This window comes from Haliotis cracherodii, unplaced genomic scaffold, assembly GCF_022045235.1.
Source record: "Haliotis cracherodii isolate W230 unplaced genomic scaffold, xgHalCrac1.p SCAF_5, whole genome shotgun sequence".
In the NCBI taxonomy this organism is placed as follows: Eukaryota; Metazoa; Mollusca; class Gastropoda; order Lepetellida; family Haliotidae; genus Haliotis; species Haliotis cracherodii.
In genome coordinates this window covers 47,075,336-47,097,961 of record NW_027266308.1, presented here as the reverse complement: position 1 = coordinate 47,097,961, position 22,626 = coordinate 47,075,336, and the positions used below count along the sequence as shown (strand labels likewise).

Genomic DNA, 22,626 nt, shown 5'->3' with positions numbered 1-22,626 from the left:
GTGAATGTATGCAGAATTGCCTCATTCCTTTCGCTCTTCAGCTGGTAGTAGCTGGGATTTATTTACGATATCTTTCTGCGAATTGCTTCTTGGAGGTAGATATTTTTCTCTTTTTTTTCACGGGGATTGAATTTCATTTTTGTAATTTGACAGAGATTGCTTGTTGATATGTTTTCATGATATGGCCGTTGTAGAAATTGATTTTTTTCCAACAGGTTTTTATGGGCTAGTTTTTCTGTTAAATATCACTTTTGAGTAAACTCAAATGGATTAGGTCTGTGCTTGAAATAAGTGTAACTCTTTCGATTGAATGATAAACTCTGCGGAAGCTATTTTACACCTCACTGATATGATCATAAAAAGTTGCTGGTTCACTAACAAATAGCATTAGCCTCAGGAGGCTCTAGGAAACCAGCAGAGCTAAAGCAGCCAACGTAAAAATAGTTTCTCTTCACTTTCGAGTGGTTGTTGGGCTGTGAAGCTGCAAGTTGGGGTCCAGAGTAAGTGTCAAGTTTTTCACCTTCTTCCATGGAATCTCATAGGTTTTTCAGGCATTTTTCTATTGCAACAGACATAATAACTGATTGAAATATTGGAAAAAGGTTGTTCCAAATTTTGAAATAACTATCTCCTGCGGTTGATACGAGAAACTTTCATGTAAACTTGGAACTTTATTAAATTTATGGTATAACTTTCTTGCGGATAAAATTGATTTTCCTTTCATTACAGTTGAGGAAGCTCTTTAATGGGTAGGCTAGTGTAAAAGATATCATTAAAAATGTATCTTAATTTGTAGCAATACTGCTACAAATTAGGCCATTTTTTTCAGCTTTTCTAAACACCATGGCCTGAAGCAGGGAGGGTTCGTTTGCATGTAGACTAAGCCTGCAAGAAGTGGTAATAGAATTACGTGTTTCAGTGTTGTAATCAACTCAGACAAAGATAATTGATTTAAAATGGATTCTTCTTTTTTAGTTGCTGGAGGGCGAAGTCGACTACACCTGATTGACCTAGGAAGTACGTCCAAGTCGAAGGATCCCAACAACGTTGCCCTTAGTCTCTCTGCCCTTGGCAATGTTATACTTGCTCTGGTGAATGGACAGCGCCACGTGCCCCACAGGTACAGACTCTATGTAGTGGCATTGTAGTTTAAACTTGATTTTCAACATTGTATTGCTCTATTTCTTTCATAAGAAATATTGATGGAAATTATTTTAGTAAAATTGTTTTGTCAGATCTTAGTTCTCGCTACCACTAAACAAATAGTTAAGAACAAAGATCTGATTTTAATGAGATTATTTTGTTGACCCCATTCATTGTGGATAATTTCTAGAAAGAGGCAGGGATTTAGGAATTAACATAACTTCACACTATGGAACAGGTACTGAGGATGTGGAATATGATCTCAGAGAAAACAGTTAAAGAAGAGCTTGGCTCATGGCAAATGGCAGTCCCATCAAAATTGGTTTCAACCAACCTTGTCTGCAAACTGAAATACATGATACTTATCAGTCAAGAAGTTGACAATTACCCTAATTACACAGAGACAATATCTGTTTCACACATGGCACTGATTACATTATCAACACTGGTCTGGAAATGTGCCTAGACTGTGGAGCATGGTATACTGACACACAATGAAAATGCATCGAGGAATTTGGGAAATAATTTTCAGCGAACGAACAGAAAACAAACAAATCTGTATATGGTCGTGAGGCCTGACAACATACAATGTTGTGGTCTGAGTTTGAATCCTCAATCACATTGGACATAAACCTTAAGTCACTTGTTATTTGTTGTTTATCAAGAGTCAGAATCCACGTGGTCAACATGTTTCAGTCTTTCTCTTATATTGGCACATATGTAAATTAGCAGACCATATCAAAACAATATTTACATCACAGGGGATATTGGGATTGCTTTATTTGTTTCATCAAAATGTTTCTATCAAAAGATAAATGGATCATGATAGCTGAAACATTGTAGTTGTAAGACCTGGTTACTTTGATGCTGCCATTGCACGTAGCAAACACGACCAGTAACCTTTCTTTGGTTCTTACAATGCTTTTAGTAGGGAGGTTGTTATTTGGAAACAATTACGACATTTCTGGTTCTGTAGTTAGGGAACAAAGACCGGTTAAGATTAAATCACAAGATGGATGAACCAGTCAATCAGAAATGCTGTGTTTATTTCTAAATGCCATTGTTTACAAACAGAATCAAAATGTTAAAATGCCATTCTTAGGAGTTATGTAATCTGTGTTAAAGAAACATATTCATCCACAAGTACATTCAAAAGCCAGGGGATAATACAGACCTTTGTAAAATCTTTTAAAGGTTTGCAAACTTACACATCAAATAATGGCCAGTGATAACAAGAAGCAATGTTAGAAAATGACCTATAACATTGCTTCTCACAGATTGTATATGTTGATTCTTTTGTGAAAATGCAAGCATCGTCAAAGAAAAAGACAAAGAGTTTCTGAAGCATTCTCACATGACAATGTTTTCTTACACGAAAGTATTTCGGCCATGTGATATTGTTCTTCCACTTTCATCCCACTGAGACATTATGAAACATATGTCTGTTTACTACCACGTCTAAGAAATAAATTAGAAAAATAATACACTTTCCTTACCAAATATTTAGTAAAATTTTATGAAAGTGGGGTTATTGATGAGATGGTATTTATTACACAGAAAAGATAACATTGTTATCTTTTTTATGCTACATCAGGGTTCCTTTGATGCTTTACTTGGTCAATAATCATAAAAATCAATATGGACTTTGGTGCCACGGTCTGATATTTGGCGTTGGGAAATGTGCAGGAGCTATAAAATTTTATACCAAATTGATGTGGCATCTCAGAGAAATGTTTTAATCGTATGGATATATCATTACACATCAAGGAGTTAGTAGACTTGGCTGAGATGTGTGATGAGACTAGGGAAAATGATGTTAAAAGGGGTCACTGGCAATAACTGGCATATTTTTCAGCCTGATGGAAAATTTTGCATTAGGTAAAGAGTCTTTCTGGTGAATTAATGACCGATGTTTGCATCAGTATGTTCACATTTGCCTTTTAACAAAGAGGCTTTTTAGCCTTTTCAAGATGGGAAATTAATTGTGAAATATGATTTGAATATTTTATTCATCCTGAGATGCTTTGAACCACTTCAAGGGATTGGAACACATTTTTGATTAGGATTGAGCAAAATGCATGCCAGTGCATACAAGCAGTGCATGCATACATGTATGTTAATTATTCTCTTGAGATTTAATATATAGTTTTGGTACACACATTTAATGCTAGATTCTCTCATAGCTCCTTGCCTCCTCTATCTGTCTCTTCAACTCGATCATATACTTTCATTGATCACTTCGGGCTTTCCTCCCACATTAAGCTGACATGCTGTGATATAACTGGAATAATGTTATAAGCGGCATTAAACCCAACTCACTCACTCTGAATTTTATCCATTACCTATCCTCCCTCTGTTTTTGTTATTCCTATTGACATCTTAACACACACACACACACACACACACACACACTATATGACACCAAAATATCTTTTTGCTTCATTTTCTAACGAACTCGCATATTGCCACTACAATCAAAAGTCATAGTATTGAAGAAAATAATGTGTTTAGGCTGAGAGTGAAATTACTTGCAGGCTTCTTGCTGTTTCTGTGATAGATTTGAATCTGGACTTTGTTAGGTTATCTTAGTGATTGACAGCTGGGCTGGAGAAAACCATGTTGACTTATCTGCCCCTGCTGAGATGGGAGTTATCTGCCCCTGCTGTGTGCAGATGATGTAGATATGCCATGTTAGGGTTGTGTATCCATCTGACAAATACAATTTATTAGTACCCAGTGGGTTTATATTGTAAGATGGAAATTCTAGCAATGTTCTTACACAAACGGCCATGATAAAGTCACACAAGTCTAGGATACTCCTTCCAGTGATTTAATGGGGAAAGTCTGGCATTTGTAAATTGTGCTGCCTATATCATCTATGGGTAAATATATTTTCAAAGGATTGCTTGTTGCTTTTGATACACATGGGGGATGTAAGAAAGGGATATAAATCAAAATCATGAAAATCCCAGACATCCAAATATGTTACACGTTTTCAGTTATCTTAAAACAGACTTTTCAAAACAAGTTTCAGTACACACCCCAACGTTTATTAATGTGGCACAAGTATTGCAGAATGGTATGGAAGTACCTTGGGTCAATTTAGTTTTTGTTTTTTCAGGCATCTTGTCTGAAAAGGAGGTAACATTCCAAACAATTTAACCCATCTGTTGATGTTCTGATATTCGTAATTTTGTACAAAAACCACAGGTGCCATGATGGTGTTGTTCTTTGCAGTGAGTCACATGGCCAGTAATTTTCAACATCCCTTAATTGCAACAGTGTTGTTAAACATGAAATCAGTTCCTGCGATAACCATGTAATTTATGGATATTGTCTAAGATTCCACCTCATTCTTTTGGAAATGTGGCTCATTTTCTTGGATTGGGGTTAGTCAAAGTCACTAATGTTGCCTTTGGGACTCAGAACCAATTATTATGAATCTAATTACCCCTTTGATATCCTCTTCATGAAGGTTGCTTGATCATCCTTCATACGAAGTCTCTTAATATATGATGAACAAATTAAGGCTTAAGTGTTGATAAATACTCAGACATCAATCCAGTTTTAAGTTAAAAGTTCAAATTCCATTATAATTTTCCCTTTGTCATTTAAATTAAGCTGCACCAAAAATATGAATAATAAATATGAAATTTTCAGCAAAGAAATATCTCTGTGAGGAAATACCGGGTATGCAAAATTGATATGCATGTTACTTTCGGAATTTGATGGACATGCTTTTCAGACCTGCAGAGAAGTGGATTATTACCATTTCACTCTTTGGTTCCATTGAAGTTAAAAGTTTTGAGAAAATGTTAATGCTTTGACAAAAAGCCAAGTGTGGGACTTTTATGAAGTGATGGGTTTATCAAGTTCAAAATAAAATTTTCAAAGATAAACAGTGTACTTGAGTTCACAAAAAGTATGTTTGATTTACATACCTTATGATTACTTCTCCAGAATAAGTTTGTATGTGCTATTCTAAATTCAAATCCTTGAGAAGTTAGCCTTTGGAAATCTAAGTGCATAAATGAAGTAATTTGATTATATGTAAATATTTTACATTAAGTCTTTTATATAGTTTGTATGACATTAAAACATGAGAAAAAAATGAAAGGAACTAATTTGCATATCTTAATGAACACCTCACAAGTACGATTGCTTGGAGTGTATTCAAATTTGGGATATTTTTGTAATTTAAGTTGAAAGAAACATGAAAAAGTTAAATCAAGTACCTTGAGATGAAAACAATTGCAATTGAAAAGATTGAAACTGACAAAACTCGCACACGTGAAGTGTCAAATGGCTTGGATGAAATTGATTTGAAATTGACGTCTTCTTCCAGATGACTATTATACAGTAAAAGTTATAAACTCCTAACTCTCATGTGAAATAGAAATCTGTGGACATGCAAACCAGGACAGTCACGTCACACTGTAAACCTTCTCAACATTGCATTCCCAAGTGTCGATGAACGTAGGCTTCACCTGATGTGTGAGGTCTATACTGTCAACCCAAGAACTTTGTCTTGAACCGTCCCCACTGACCAGCCTTCTGAGGGAGGGGACCTAGCAATTTATCTAGTCTAGGTGAAGAATGTTTTCCTTGATTGTATGGACCGAATTACGACAGTCCCTCTTGGAGAAGACTCGCAGAGGAAATAAAGATAGAAAAATCAATGATAGGAGAATTGTGACAAATTGGCCCAGAACGACTGCATGGCTTGCTTCGACCAAGCAAATGAGCTAGTTTGTATTTGCGTTCAGTTTTAGGGTCCCTTAAAACTTCCCGACTGTTTGAAGTTGCCAAGAATGGACTTTAAACTTTTTACTTTTATTCCTGCCTCACTGATTACTTTGAGGACAGTTTACATAAAGAATATCCATGCCATCACCTTCCGAAATATTTCGACTCCACAATGAGGCATCCCCTGCTGAATAAATATTTCGGAGTGGATCTACAGTGCTGTGTGGAATATAGATCTCCATTAAAATCCACTTGCAGCACCACCTATGGGCCAGGAGGAAATCAACCAGAACTGATCTCTCCTTAATGTTCAGAAACTTGAGTATAAATAATGGCCATAATGTGACTGAAGTGCTCTAACCTGTCTTTACGACAGTGTTTGTCTTCCTTGTAAGTGAGACCAGACAACCGATATGCATTTTCTAATGTATGACTGATTTCAGTGATGTTTTCCTAGGCACTGATGTTATATCGCCGTGACTTTGAAGTGAACTTCAGTCCTTTGTGTAATGTTTGAATTTTTTAATATTTATTTACATAATCCTACTTTCAAATATCATTAAACTTTCAATATAATTTCATGATTAGAAATCTTTATATTTCTATTTACATAATTGTACTTTCAAATATCAACTGTTCATTGTTTATTTCAAAATAAGCTATGCTTAAAACATGGTTGTATGGTTAGCATTCAGTACACAGACATCTCTGTACATGTCATAAAAGCACTAAAAGCTCTTTAATCTTCTTGGTCAGTTCCCTCAGTCCATATTTATTCAAATCGGTCAGCTCAGTGATGGGCATTTAGCATGTAGATAGCCCTGGCGATGATGAGACAGTATTAACTCGGCCAATGATGTTCCCATGAGATCAGATACTAGCTTTCTAAACATGAAACAGGGGCATCACCTGACCTTTGAGCAAGGTCATTAAACTGATTGAGATCTTTATCTCTTGTGGGAGATCTGTTTGCTCTAAACCAGTTGTCATCTCACTGTCAGTGAGACCTATGTGGTGGCATTTGTTTATTTTACTTTTGTGTAAAAACATGATGACTGACAAAAGAACAAACTGAATGGATCTGTACTGTAACAGATACAGTGTTGCACCAAATTGTTATGGGTTATATATTGTTTATTTTGAGTAATCTAGAATAGGTTTGGAAAAGCCGAATTCCAATTTTTGTTGTCAAAATTGTGTTGAAGCGATAGCAACTGAAGTGAATTGTTTTTCAACTATTGGGTACTTCAGATAACAGTTTGTTTATCTAAGGATTGAAACAGGTCTTGGCATTGATTGATGATGAATTGAAAACGTGTGGGCTATGGACTTGAAATTGTTTTTGCATGCACATGTCACACCCAGTTTTTTTTCTTTATAAAAATGCTCTGAATGCTGACACAAAAGGCCACAGAGTGAAATGGGAAACAAATATCTGGATAATTATATTGTTTATAGGAAAGGCATGCCTTTTGCAGAAATTTGCACTAAGTCAAAATAATAATGCATCTTTAACAGAAAAGCCAAAGAAAACATGTCATGTTTTGTAACAATATTGAAGAAAACAAAGATACTGTTGCTGAAAGACAATGCTTTTTTAAGGTCGTAAGGTGTCAGAAGGCGCTAGATGCTGGAATAATCATTTTAGAACATTTTTTAAGTAACAGGATATGCCATTGTCCAAGAAACTTATTGAAAATCTAAAAAATCTTTTAATCAATCACACATTTATATGAAAGAAATCGATTGCACACGGGTCCAATGACCGGGTTAATCTGTAACACCTAGTGCTTGCTTATTCATGAAGTAGGGGCGGTGGGGTAGCCTAGTGGTTAAAGCGTTCGCTCGTCACGCTGAAGACCCGGGTTCGATTCCCGACATGGATACAATGTGTGAAGCCCATTTCTGGTGTCCCCCGCCGTGATATTGCTGGAATATTGTTAAAAGCGGCGTAAAATCAAACTCACTCACTCACTTATTCATGAAGTACAGCTCTATATAAATGGTCTAATATTATTATCATAAATATGTTTATTAAAAAGCATTAATATTGAATTAAATATCAGGACATTAAGTACTAAATAGTCTTGAGCAATAATTACATAACTTTTTCCCGAACTCTATGTGAAAACAACCACCACTAAAGATGACTAATCATGACGTATATTGTAGCCTCAATGACATCATGCCCTATTTAATGGCTATATCTGCTGGTGATATAGGTTGACTAGCCATAATGGAACACAACAAAGAGAATGCAAGCTTTTCATGTCACAGTCCTGATGTCAGAGAAAGTTCCATGTGAAAACCAATCCTTTTCAACCATCTCCAACCATCTTTAACAGATGCTTTTAACATACACCATTGATTTTTATGATTGATATGGCTACCTTATACAAAGACTGGGTCAAAGCAAAAAGTACCTTTGTTTTAAATGTGCATGATCCTAATAATACCAATCTCACAGCAGCCATCTTGTGTAGATTAGCTGTTTATGATAGTGTTAAATTCAATAAAAACTGGGCCTGTAAATAAAGGAAGGTTTTATGCCTTCTTTGTGGTATGGAGTTTCCCATAGAAGTGATATAATTCTTCCCTAACATAAGAGTTTCTCTTGGGAACATGGGCATGGTGAAGAAGCTGACTGGTCTTATTGCCAATACGATATCTGTTATGTGTTTTGGGGTTCCGTTACTTAATATAAACGTGGATGTCAAAATGTTTTCATGAAGTATTGTGATTCATGCAATATGAGTCATTTTCAGATAAATTTTGTTTACATGTAGTAAATGAAAACTTGCGCTGATGTGCTGATTATGAGAAAAGGGCCAATTCATGTTTAGATTGGATATTATAGGTAGGTTTTAATTCAATAACCATTTGTCTCCCAGTTTAATTAGCAAACTTAATTAACTTGAGTTTTACACCTGTCTCTGGTTTACCTTGTTAGTTTTATGTTCTTTTCTGTCATTAGGAAATTAAATCCTGCTGTCACAACCTTCAATGCTTTGGCTATAAATGTATCATGGGAGGAGAAAACAGGTCGTCTGGGAGGGATAGGGACCTTCATCACAGCAGGCACCTGATCAGTGGACTCAGATGGGGGGATGGGATGTATAGAAAAGGGGGATGGTATATGTGTGGAGGGGGGTTTCATGTTCTTGGAACCTGCCTTTAAAGCTGATATATTGCCCTTCTTGCCTCATACTCTGCTTGGTATTCCTGAAGAATCTTAAATGGGATTTTCTGGTAAATAATCAACATGTGTTTGGTGGCAATATGGTGTTTTGGCATTTTGTAATAGTGTCATTTTTGTAGTGCCCAAGTTTGTCTTAGCGTTTAAATGATGAGGAAATGGGATGAGTCTTCCTGTCATTCATTTGTGCCTGGAACTGTCATATGGATAAAATCGTACCCATTACTCAAACTCGGCTTTTTGTTCAAAGATCATTTTTGCTTGATTGATTCAATGAACAGGTGATAATTATGAAAACAGGTGGTTCTAAAAAGAATTGACACATTACTGAATTACGCTTCATTTCAGAGCAAGAAAATTTAATTGACTTTCTTGACAGTGGGGTAAAAAGCTTGTCTTAATTGCAGGGACAGCAAGATAGCTCAACTTTTGAGAGATTCTTTGGGCAACATGTCATGCCGAACGTGTATGATTGCGCATGTATCGTCTGGAATCTCCCGGTACAATGAGACGTTGCAGGTGATTCAACTGGCAGCAAGGATACACAGAATGAAAAGGAGGCGGACAAAGGTAAGAAGATCAATAAACAATAATCAATGATAAACAGATCAATACGTGCAAACATATCACCTTACAACACTGAGTAATGGCTGATTGAATGGCTCGCAATCGACTATTGAAAATTTATGAAGAGATGCGGCATCATTTTTTAACAAGTTAATGATTTTCTTTGGCCTTGGTGTTTTGTATGGAATTTGTTCTTAGGATATTAACACTTAAATTTGAAAGGGAATTTTTCTGCATGGAACGTGATGGTATTTTGAAAGTGGAAAACTTACAGTGCTGATTTCTGTTTCATGGGGTGGGGTGGGGGAGTGGGGGGGAGGTGAGGGGTTTGGAGGTGAGGGGTTTGGAGGGGGGGAAGGTGAGGGGTTTGGAGGGGGAGGGGAGTGATGTGTAAAGAGCACCTGCTGGGACTAGAAATACATACTTGTTCAGAGTTTGGTTTTCCAAGAATTACATTAGATGAAGATCAAAATATGGTTTAGACAGTTGCAGACTGTGCAGATGTTGGTTTAGACTGAGTTTTGCATTACATAGATTTTGGTTTAGACAATGTTGGACAATACAAATGCTAGGTTAGACGGTACCAGAGTAAGCAGATGATGGTTTAGAGAGTGCCACTATGGAGATGTTGGCTCATTGATGGACTATGTAGACGAATCCTGCTGGCTAGTTTAATTTCCCAGAGAGCTGTGCTTTTGCAGTCTGTAGTGAATGCTTATTTTCAGCCATTCCACAATAGTTTTTGGATGAGTGAGTGAGTGAGTGAGTATGGTTTAACGCCGCTTTTAGCAATATTCCAGCAATATCACAGCGGGGGACACCAGAAATGGGCTTCACACATTGTACCCATGTTGGGAATCGAACCCGGGTCTTCGGCGTGACGAGTGAACGCTTTAACCACTAGGCTACCCGACCGCCCAGTTTTTGGATGAAGATCAGAAAATTCATTTTACCTTTTTCCATTAAAAGTTATATTTCATCATGTGTTTGAGGCCATTCTTTTCAAAACATAAAAATTGTGTTGTTTTTCTAATGAATAATAGAACAACACTGAGGAAAACAAGGATATAACCTCCTTCAGATAATTCATCAAGGCCAGTAATAAAGGTCATGACTACCACTAGCCTGCTTGACTAATGAAGCGTTTGTGTTTACTGCTGATGTCCCTTTCACTACTCTGGATTTACAACGATTCAATGCCAAATGTATTTTTATGTTTTGAGGTAACATTCTGTTCAACATACACATTTATGGTCAGATCTTGATCTTTGGGCTTTTGTGTTACAAATCATGTTGGGAAGGTGGAAAAATGTATATAATTGAAAAAACATTTTAGATTGTTTTGGTCTTGTTTACTGTTAGTATGGCATCTATTCAGTTGAACCTATTTTTTTGTGTTGACATAAGTTTAAATTTGGTGAAATAAAAAAAATCTGCTTGTATTCTTTATCTACTTTTTGTTATTTTAGGGTTGGCTGACGCCATAAAAAATACTGGGCCTCAAGATTCACAATGTAGAGTCATGATGGATTAGTGTATTATAAATGATGCCATATTCAACCAAATACACAATTATATAAAATTCAATAGAAACAACCAGGTCATTATTTAATTCATTGGAATTTTCATATTATTGAATGAGTATGATAAAATTATGTTTTTGAACACTTAAACAAATAAATATCTGAAAATATATATCCAAAAAATAATCATGTTATGCAGTAGTATGTACCACATCAATAATATCATGTGAGCCATATACGGTAGCATTAGATGCTTTAGAACAGTAACAAGGAAAAGTCGTATCTGAATTGTGCCGCATAAACCACAATTGAGACGGTCTGATCCATACCCCAGCGGAGCATTTAGTATAGATGTGCTCTCAATCGATGATCAAGTCAGTTATACCGATAAGGGGAAAACATCCTCCATTGATTTGTATTGTCCTCCATGCGAGCAAACTTTTTCTCTGATTAACGGTTTCAATCAATACTTTCTCAATGGTTAATAACCATCCTGTTGTACAGTACTTGCACGCTTCCTAGTCAACATATCGACACAAGCATCGTTTTAGCATACCCACTCTAATGTATTGAATACGTTAGCCTCTCAATCACCACGTTCACTAAGAGAAGTTGTCATGTTTCAATATTTGAAGAATTGTACACTGGCTGTGTAAGTAAACAGTCATATCATATTGCACGACCCTGATGACGAATAGAAAAGGTATCTGGTTCTTCACTATGTTGACGTGTTAGAGCATGTGCAGTGTATTAATTCATACATGTTTGGATTTGCATGGTATGCAACCAACTTGTTCATGCCAAATATCTTAAAACAATCAAGTTTGTTTTTGTAATCAATTATGCAAACATACAGATCCGTTACACCATATTTCTTAAGTTTGACACAGGCTTTGTGGTAAAATGCTTTTTCCCAAAAATTGGATATATTTATATTAGATAAGGTTCTTTGCCTGTTCGTGTCTCAAGTCAGTGTAAATCGGTAAGCAAGAAGATTAAGGATCGTTTGAAGTTTTCTGTACACGTTCTTCTGATAATGGAATATTCAAAGAGAAACAGATTATGTTAAGGGGTGTATTGTTGCTAGGTGACCTGCAGACTTAGCTGCAGCAGAATTTGACTTTGGTGATTTGCAGATGACATGATTGAGAGATTAATGAATTATTTACACAGTTTTCATTTCTATTATCATATTTAAGGATATTCATGTTATCTGTGATGTTGAATTAAAGAATGTACATTCTCAAGTTAAGCCAGGTGTCATGTGATGTACAAAGATAAATATATAATTTTTTATTTTCAGTTCTCAAGCACAAGTTCTGAAGATAGTTCTACTGATGAGAGCATCAACTTCCGCCGTCCTTATCGAGGATTTCGAATGGGAACACTCCGGGAAGATGTGCTGTATTCATCATCACACTCAGATCCCGACTATACCTCGAGTAGTGAACAGTCTTGTGATACAGTTATTTACCTTGGTGCTAATGGACAGTCTCTGAGTGACCGTGAGCTGACCGATAATGAAGGTCCACCAAGACATGTACCTCGAACAAACCCTCGTCTTCCAAGGCGACCAAGCGGGTCAAGGTCGTCAGGAGATGAAGGATCCAATTCAGACAGTGGACGAAGTATGACATATTCTGATACACACAGTCGGTCCCCTCTACGATCTGTAACACCCGTTAATGGCTGTGTGCAGATGTATGGGAAACAAATGCACTCGGCTCCAGGATCCCCTCAACCAGGTGCAGTGTCAAGAAGAGCCAACGTGAGAACAAAAGCAGTAATCTCACGACCCCAGCTACCAGGTGAAATCAAAGAAGCTAATGCGCACTGGTCTGAGAAGGGAAGGCAGCATCCACAGCATCCACAACATCCACAGCATCCACCCCACTCTCCTCATCACTCTAGCAAGAGGGGTATGAGGCCAAGCCCAGAGACGAAACCTCTTCAGGGAGAGCAGTGGGTGGATGGACCTGGGGCTGCAATCTACCCTGAAAAGAAGGCTAGAGAACAGTGGGTGGATGGACCACAGGCATTTGTTGTTCCTCCAGATACACCAAAAACTGCTTCTAGATTCAACAGAAAAGTAAGCTCAGAGGAGCAGTGGGTTGATGGTCCTTCAGAAATGATAGCTGGGCAGAAAAAAGCAAAAGACATTGTGCCTCCTGCAGGGATTGACCCAAAGCAGCCCATGCATACATCATGTAAATTTGAATTAAGAGAGGCATCTGCTGAACCAAAGTCTTCGCCAAGCCACCAGAAGACTTGTAGTAAGGTGCTAAAACAGACTCATCCTAAACATGTGCAAGATTCTAAGGAGCGCCCAGAAAGCACAATAAGTCTTGAAAGCAATCTCTCAACCAAAGCAGAAGCAGCTGATTCTAGACCTGCAAGTATGCTTGATGCAGGAGATGGACAGAAGGCTGAAGGACCTAAACCAGAACCTGCTCCTGAGACAATAAAAGTGAAACCATTTGTTCGTGATTGGGTTCAAAGACATGGAGTTGTTAATGAAACACAAGGACAAAATGATGCTGAAACTGGGATGTTCATTGTAGACTCCGATAACAGAGTCATAGGTACATTAGAATCAATGTCTGGTAACAAAAAACAAAAATTACATGAAGCTGTTGCAAAGAAACTCTTGTCCACATCTCCAAAGCATTCACCTAAAAGTTCTCCTGCCTTGTCAAGGAAAGGTAAACCAGAACCTAAGGATAAGGAAAAGCCTGAGAATCAAACCAAACTGCAGAAAACACAGCTGCCATCTCAGCCCCACCCAACAAATAGAGTGGCAGAGTGGATCAAGTCTGTTTCGTTTGAGCAAGGCTTGGATACTAGTGCCAAATCTGAGAGTTCAGAGGTTGTGATGGCTGATGCTGAGACAAACACAGAACATGATTCAGACTTTGAAAGGTTGGCAGCATCAGACTCAATTAAAGGAATCACAAATGGGGCTGATGCACATGCTGACACCAGTTTTGATAGTAGCATGGACATGGGAGAGTACAATGATAGCTTGTTGAATCGTGAGTCCATTTATGAGATTCAGGTGGAGGAGAAGCTGGAAGGATTGAAGCGAGGAGATGGGTCGAGGGTGGTGAATGATGTGCCTGATGATGAAACCTTCAGTAGTAGATCACGGACTGATGATAATGATAAGGACTGTGAGAATCAGCCTCTTCTTGAATCTAGTGCTATAGAGGAGCATGTGCGTGCCCTCACCAGTGGCTCCACTTCAACGTCCAAGGGAATAAAGTCAATGTGTGACAGGAATACATCTCCTGTGCCATCTGATTATGACAATGAGAATGATGAGTTACCTGAACTGTCCAGGCCACTCTTGTTAAGGAGACCTGATGGTGCCTCCAACCCGAACCTTCTGAAAGAAGTGTTCCAGGAAGGATTGGCAGATCAGTTGAAATTGAAGGACAATTATGTAATAAGTGGTGAAAGTGTTTCCATTGAGATGATGTTTGCTACATCTAGTCACAACGATTCTGGAATCAGCAGTGTATCTGAACTCCCTCCTACCTCAAGTTTCTCAATGGGACCATGTAAACCTGGAACTCCAGGCATTGACTATAGTGCTCAAGATGTGCAATCAGGAAAACTGGGCAGTTCAAAAATGCCAATACGATCTAAACCTCCTCTCCCTCAGAAACCCTTGCCAACATCTAAGCCCAGCTCCCTCCCTAAACCCTCCAGTGTTGGCTCAGCTCCTTCCAGCCCATGCCGACAAATTTCTCCATCAAAAAACTCTCACAAAGACCTCTCACCAAATCAAAAAAGCAAAAGCTCTTCCTTGCCTGTTTCTTCACACAACGGTCGTAGCAAAGAAAAAGACCGAAATGGTAAATCCTCATCTCAGAAATCTGTCTCACACCAAGCTGGAAGCCCTCCAGGCAATGGTGTGTCCAAATCTGCATCCAAATCACCCAAAGCTGCCCATAGTAAGCTGCCCATCTTTGGCTCTAAGACCCCATCCCCAGCCAAAGATTCCAAATCTCGGAAAAAAGACAAAGAAAGCAAAACCAGCAAAATCGGGAATGGTCGTGTTTCGGAGCTTGTTCACAAAAACAAAGGAACTGATTCTGATAGTGGAAATGACAGCGGAATTGTGACTGTGGACAAGAAACTACTGTCTCCCTATGCAACTGTGACAAAACCCAGGACACCAAGTCACTCCAGCAGTGGACACGGCAGTGACAACAGCAGCACCATCAGCACAGACATCCACTCGACACATGGCAACAAGTCTGACAAGCTTCATGGTGGAACCAGCAGTGGCTATGAAAGCATGCTAAGAGACAGCGAGGCAACAGGATCATCATCAGGAGAAGAAGAAAATACGGATGACAGTTCGGGGGAGAAAAAGAAAGGATCAAAGCGAAAAGGTATGCTTCATCCTAACCAATGATCAAACATTTGTCAATGTAGTGAGTACTGCCACTATATGGATTTTAATTGTTTTTCTAGACATTCTTGTTATGTAGTTCCTGTAGTGAATTTCATTTGATTTATTTGTGTTTAAGAAACATAAGATCTAGATTCTGCTTCAAAATAGCTTTGCTGAAATGTAGTCTTGAGACTTAATGTCCTCTATAATGTATTCTTTGTATTTTGTTTTTTTATGAGTTCTTGGCATTTACAAATATCATTGAATCATGCTTTGAAATTAGATTGCGATCTTTCAAGAATATCTAACTATGAAATATTTATTTTTGAATTTGTTAGAATGATGACAAGTGATAAAAGAGTATGAGATTACACATGGAAATATCACATGATTAATATTTGATATTCCCCACTCTTCCTCTATCCTAGCCGAGTTTATATATAGGAGAAAGGCTAATATTTGCTGATGACATAACACAAATAGCTGCAGCAGGCCATGCATTGTTAGCTACACATGGTACACACAGCCAACACTGTTCTATCATACATCACTCTCTTGGGTATCAGTGTATACACCAAACTATTGTACATTCTCACATAGCTAGGCTAATAGGTTCATTCCGCTTGCTTTATTTTCCTGCTTTTCATATTTGTTCTGTTTGTGTTAGGCTCACATGATATGTTCTGTCACTACAGATCAACTCTGAAAACACCCCGAATTATTGCCCACCATAGGAATCGACACAATGACTAGGTGTTGACTCCACAAATTCTTGTATGAGGTCATATGTAAAACATGATAATGAAAACCTTTTGGTCATATGATCTACCGCTGTAATTAAATATGGATCTGATCCAAGGGACATAACTCTCATTCCTGTAAGATATTCCTAGTTATTAGGGTAGGTTGATTTGGTGCTGATTAAATGTTTAATTCATGGAGAGTATTACAGTATATATTATGTACTGCTGGTGTTTATGTCCTTAATGGAAATTATTGGCAAGGCTTGAGATGAATATTTTTCAACAAACTGTCTTAATGCTTCATTTTCATAATAATATATCATAAAAAAATTAGCAAGACCACTAATAACAAAGAAACATACAAACAATCAACTAAGACATTTTTAGCCATATTCAGAATAAATATTATTTATATGATTATTATGGAGTTTATGAGGTTACCGATGCTAGAAATGAATTTGTAAGAGGCAAAGTGAAATCGCCAGCAGTGTCCTCAAATATATCTAGCATAAGTTTCATGCATTTGTGATTTTAGGAAATATGGACTTTTCTCCATAAACAGTAACTGTAAGTACTGTGAAATTATACAACATGCCTGACATTAGTGCTGTTGGTTCCAGGAACTCGACGAAGTCGATCAGCGCCTGCTAGGTCATCAGAGAGTCCCCCTGACAGTTGCAAGCAAAGCCCTTCAGTTAGTCGCAAAGCTATGAGCCCGTCGCCACGTGCTTGGGTGGACACGCGTCACATGGGGAAGGTAAAGGAAGAACCGTTAGACATCAAGAGCTATGATGCAAACGATGTAGAGAGATTTGAGAGACGCAGGACCGACGAGAAAGAGGTGCGATTTCCGCCAATTTCTTGTTCGGATTTGCTTGCTAAATTTGTACCTGCTTGATTTGCTTTTGGCATTTCTTTAGTCAGTCTATGCAACCTGAGCATCAGTGAATCCAGCTCTTGCTTTTTGTAGTGGTTTGAGTGTGTGAATGCTGCTTTATATATGAAGTGTTATATTCAGTTGTGGTACAACTAGTTCCAGCTTGATTTATATTTTAGGTTAGATTTGTGTTTGATGTTTGGTCCCACAGTCTGCAATACTCCAGTATATCTCAGCATCATGTAGTTAATCCAGTCTGGACTAGACAAAACACGGATCTGTTCTAACCTGGAATCCCATGGAGTGTAGATATGTAAATTTAATGCAGTACGACTAGTTTGTGTTTTATTGCATTTCAGTACAATTTGTGCTAACATATATTTTCTGATTTGTGTGTCCATTTGAAGTGTTCCTGTTCCTTAAAGCAGTTGCCTTGCTAGCTTGTTACTGATGAACATGTTAATAATATTTAATCCTTTGCATGGATGCATTTATGACAAGGAGCCCAAATTCACATTTATGACTTTTTATGATTCTAGACGAAGTTGTCTGAGCAACAGAGGAAGGAACGTGTGAAGGAGCTTCTTAACAAGCAGGAAGACCTCAAACAGGAGTTGACAGCGGCAAAAGACCGCATTATGATGGAGAGAAGCACGTGGAGCTTCGACTGTAAGTTTCTTATGTGCTTCTCATGTAAGAGCCGATCGCGCCGGACCGATGTTTGATGTGTCACATGACCCGACCTGCAGTAGCATCGTATGCCAGCACGCAACTGCACCAAATCTTTCGTGTTTTGTTCCAAGAGGAGTCCATTTAAATCTCTCTAGCACTGTCTCTCCATCGAGCTTTGGTTGTATTCCTCCACAGTCTCTGCTACCATGGTGTAGCTGAATCTCATTGTTTAGTTCCTTAGTTCAATATGTCTGAAGGGCAGGTTGACAATTTAGGTGAAATTTCATGGGTAGATTTAGTGATATCTTAAAAAGAATAAATTTTCAGGACAGATTTGAATCAAATTTTTCATTCTAGATTTGAATAGTTTCAGAAGACATTAATAGACTTTCATTGAAAGAAAGGAATTGGTATTGGGAAATGACTGTTTGAAAAGTGGATCCATGATGGCTTCTCTTCACCTAAATGTACCCTTGAATTTATTGAATCAGTTTTAGAAACTGATTACATTTTGACACGACATGGTTTTGTATTCTTCCTTCCTGACAGGTGTAAGAACTCCAAAGACAACATCATATTTTGTCATCGCACATTTTCTTTGAACCCTTGCCATTGATATGATCTCCATGTCTTGTACCATCTCCATTGCTAATGTACCTCACTGTAAAAATTCAAGACCTCATTTTGCATCTAAAGTTTATTTAAAGTCATACTGACCTTATGCAAAAGTGTACTACATTATTTTCTAACCACCTTTTTCTGTATGCAATTTTGATATTTTTTGTTAAGCATTCGCTTTCATTCAACCAATACCTCCAGTGTAACCGAGGTCTCTGATTTGATGTACATAATGTTTGAATGCTATGCAACAATGTATTTTAGCTCTTGTTGATTATGCAGTCTAAGTTTGGTGCATATTTGGGTGAAATCGATTACCACCTTGCCCTTGACATTGGAAATGTACATTACTGTCTGAAATGTACAGGGTTTAAATGTTACTATCCTCACTCTGTTAGTGTGTATACATTGTCGTATTTTGCAACAGCTGTATGATGTCAGCCCAGCTGCACACAATATTTTGTTGTTTAGGTGGCACTTTTAAGTGAATCTTTCCTTTCAGAATTTTGTTGTCATCCATCCCTAGAAAGAATAAGTTTCTTTTTTTTCTTTCCAAGATGATATATTTCCAAGAAAGCTATTTTGTCAATAAAATGTTTCCTTTGAAAATGATTTGATAATTTGAAGACCTGTAAATAACAATGCCCTTGAATATTTGTTTTTCATCCAACAATTTATCTAAAAAATAAAGTATTTGTAAAAGTATCCTACAATTAAACTTTTTCTCGGATTATGTTAACTTAATTGGTTCTAAATTGTTGTTAAAATATGAAAGTTATGTTGGTTAAAGATTTGAAATCTATTTCATCTGAAATGTCTCGTTTAATCATTTCAGTGTTTGTGGCAGGGCTGCGCGATATTGATGATCCGGGTTATATTGAAGCGCTAGAAAAGGAAACTCTTATTTTGGAGAAACGGGTCCAAGCATGTCAATCACATGTCATGATTGTCACTTGTTTTGATGGCAATTCCAAATCAAAATCTCATAGTGAAACATCCATAGTTTAGACTTCGTGATAAAAAAACAACAAATAAAAAATGAGATTAGTGAAGTTCAGTATTAGCTACTGAGATTTGATTTCATTTTACTGAAAAAGTAATAATGTACAATTCAAATTGTTATGTTATATTATATAATGTTATGTTATACAGATTTTATCTGTAATTATTTGGGTTAAACTAAAAGAAGTTGAGTACACTAGATTGTACGCCACGAATGAAATTTTAGCTGCATTTTAGAGTGAATGTACCGGTATGTTTGTTGTATTGATTAGAATTTTATAACAAGAAGTTATTGCTATACAAAGTGCACAGTTATTGCATCATGACACCATATTTTAGCATTTTTAAGCCAAATATCAAAATGATAAGAAACCAAGAGCAAGAGGAGTGGCACAATCAGGGAATGGTTGCCAAAAAGTCAGTGTGGTAAGGGAGGTAACTCCACTCAGCTTAAACATGGTAACTGATGATATGCAATATTAATGTTAACATGACAAGAGAGGGTTCAAAACTGCTGTCAACTTTTTTCTTTTTGTAAAAACAATATTTTGTTTTTTTTGGTTCAAATTAGAGTTTACCAATGTAGGTACATTACTACAAGAGCAATTTAGAACAATTTTCATTGGGAAATGTTTGTATCATTTCCATGGTAACACTGGTGCTCTTTAATATTTGAACCTTCCTACATTGGGGAGGGAAATTTTATGAATTTATAAAATTTGATATCCCTCTCCCCTTCAAGGCCCAATATGCCAAAATATGTTGTACATATTTTTCTCGGGCTGAAAGTTTTCATGGAACTGCCTTGGGTAGCTTGTGCTGTGGCTTAGAAAAGACAAAATTTGCTATATCTTGTATTATATATGGATGACAAAACAAGGTCACCTCAACAGTGACCGAACCTAATGAAGTTGTCTTTCAAGTACTGAAGAAATGTTTTGGGGAATTTGTTTGCGAAATTCTGCCCAAAGAATGTTTTTATCTACTTTTAAGACTTGTATGATTATGTGTTCTTATGGTGGTGATAGCGTATAGGTCCATAACCATTGAATTGTCCTGTATTTATTTGTATTCATATTAGAATGATGTACAATTACTCTCTTTATATATATTACCATGTGCAGAATAAAAGACAGATTTAAATATAATCTGTGTCTTTGTCTTTTTCACTTAATAGAGATGGGCCGAAAAGATTGCCTTGAGCAGTGAATTATTGTGATTTATTCAATGACATTGCCAATTTATTGTCTACGAAAGGTGTATTTCATTACTTTAAATATTTTCACAGAATTGTGAATTAATACATGTCAGGATGTGATATCGATTTTGCCACCGAAGTGAAAACCCAAACATAATTATGATCTAAAAGAGTTTATTCTAAGTAAGGATAAGAATTTATGGATGAACAACTTCTTTATTACAATTAAGAGCGATGTTTTGGTGTAGGTCCTAACACCGTTATCAAGCACTTGCTGGTGTTAGAACCTACACCTACACCTACACCTACACCGACACATCGCTCTTATCTGTAATAAAGAAGTTGTTCATCCATTAATTCTTATCCTTACTTAGTACTCCAACTTCTAAATGCCTATCAAAGAAGATAAAAGAGTTTATTCATTTAGCTGCATTATCACCTGCTGACACACACACACACACACACACACACACACACACACACACACACACACACACACACACACACACACACACAGAGTCTAAATCTAACCTTAAATACCTGTAAATACTTTAGGAAGAGAATTTATGGATGTCAACTTCTTTATTAGGACGAACACAGCGTTTCAGAGTACATGCCTACTCCTTTACCTGATTCTCGATTACCTGATAAATTCTCTTCCTCATGGGTATCACTTCTAAATGCCTTTCAAAGACTTGTAAATACTTAATATTAATCTTAAATGCCTATCCTTAATGCAATGAAACCTCATTAACTCAAACTAAATTAGGGATGTTTGCTGGTATGTGTTAGGGATGACACTTTTTTATGTATTTAACTTCGATTTTCGAAATTTCAAATATTCTATTGTTATTAAATTTAAGTGTCCGAAAAAGAAAAGCAAGAGGGGTAGTGTGGTTATTACAGCACTGCACATATATTTAATGAAATCATTTACCAAATTTGCATAAAAGAAAATTTCATGGTGTTAACTTTTTATGAAATTTCTACATATGCATCAAACATTTATGAAAAAGACATCCTAGTTATAATGTTGTTCTAATTTTTTGGCAAATAAATTAAAATTAGTCTGATTTATTTAGTTACCTCATTTTCTAAGTTGCAGCAACATTGAATGAATTACATCATACAGTGATGAGATGTTTGTTTGAGACAGAATGTGTTCTCTGTCGCTGCTTCAAGACATACAATAACAATCCTGACATGTATTAATTGTCTGAAGGGAGACAAACAGCTTTGGGGAACCACAAGACAAGTTTCCCTCAGGACATCACCCAGGTCCTGGAAACAATGTGTAAACCCTGAGGACAATTGTTCACCCAGCTTTTTCTGGAACAAATTCTTATCTTTATTTCATCCCATCTGAGAAAGAGACAATGTTTTTAAGGGGCTCTATGCCCCAGGGTTTCGCGTCCATTTCCAGGGGGGTGTCATGTCTGAAAGTACTGGGTCACATCACGAGACACAGGAGCGCGGAAGAAGGTGCTAGGGCTGGTTGGTTGGTTTGTTGTTTATCGCTGCACTCAGCAATATTCCAGCTATATGACGGCGGTTCTTAGATAATCAGTCTGGACCAGACAATCCAGTGATTGATGTCATGAGCATCAATCCACGCAATTGGGATTGATGTTGCTAGGGTTGGTTGGTTTGTTGTCTATCGCTGCACTCAGCAATATTCCAGCTATATGACGGCGGTTCTTAGATAATCAGTCTGGACCAGACAATCCAGTGATTGATGTCATGAGCATCAATCCACGCAATTGGGATTGATGTTGCTAGGGTTGGTTGGTTTGTTGTTTATCCCCGCACTCAGCAATATTCCAGCTATATGACTGCGTCTGTAAATAATCAAGTCTGGACCAGACAATCCAGTGATTGATATCATGAGCATCAATCCACGCAATTGGGATCAATGTTACTTGGGTAGTCAAATAACTAT

The 22,626-nt window shown here is 37.2% G+C and overlaps 1 protein-coding gene across 4 annotated transcripts in view; it reads left to right on the top strand.

The window, feature by feature from the left end:
- Window positions 1–19,400, top strand: part of LOC139442148 (kinesin-like protein KIF26B) — a 318,510-nt gene extending 299,110 nt beyond the window's left edge. For 3 of the 4 annotated variants that reach the window (XM_071222952.1, XM_071222951.1, XM_071222949.1), the window contains 5 exons: window positions 976–1,120; window positions 9,493–9,655; window positions 12,479–15,575; window positions 16,941–17,161; window positions 17,737–19,400. In XM_071222952.1, the coding sequence (XP_071079053.1) occupies window positions 976–1,120; window positions 9,493–9,655; window positions 12,479–15,575; window positions 16,941–17,161; window positions 17,737–17,922 (3,812 nt within the window). In that variant the 3' untranslated portion in view covers window positions 17,923–19,400. The remainder of the gene's footprint in view (window positions 1–975; window positions 1,121–9,492; window positions 9,656–12,478; window positions 15,576–16,940; window positions 17,162–17,736) is intronic. The other variant, XM_071222950.1, reaches the window with a different exon arrangement.
- Window positions 19,401–22,626: the final 3,226 nt, after the last annotated feature.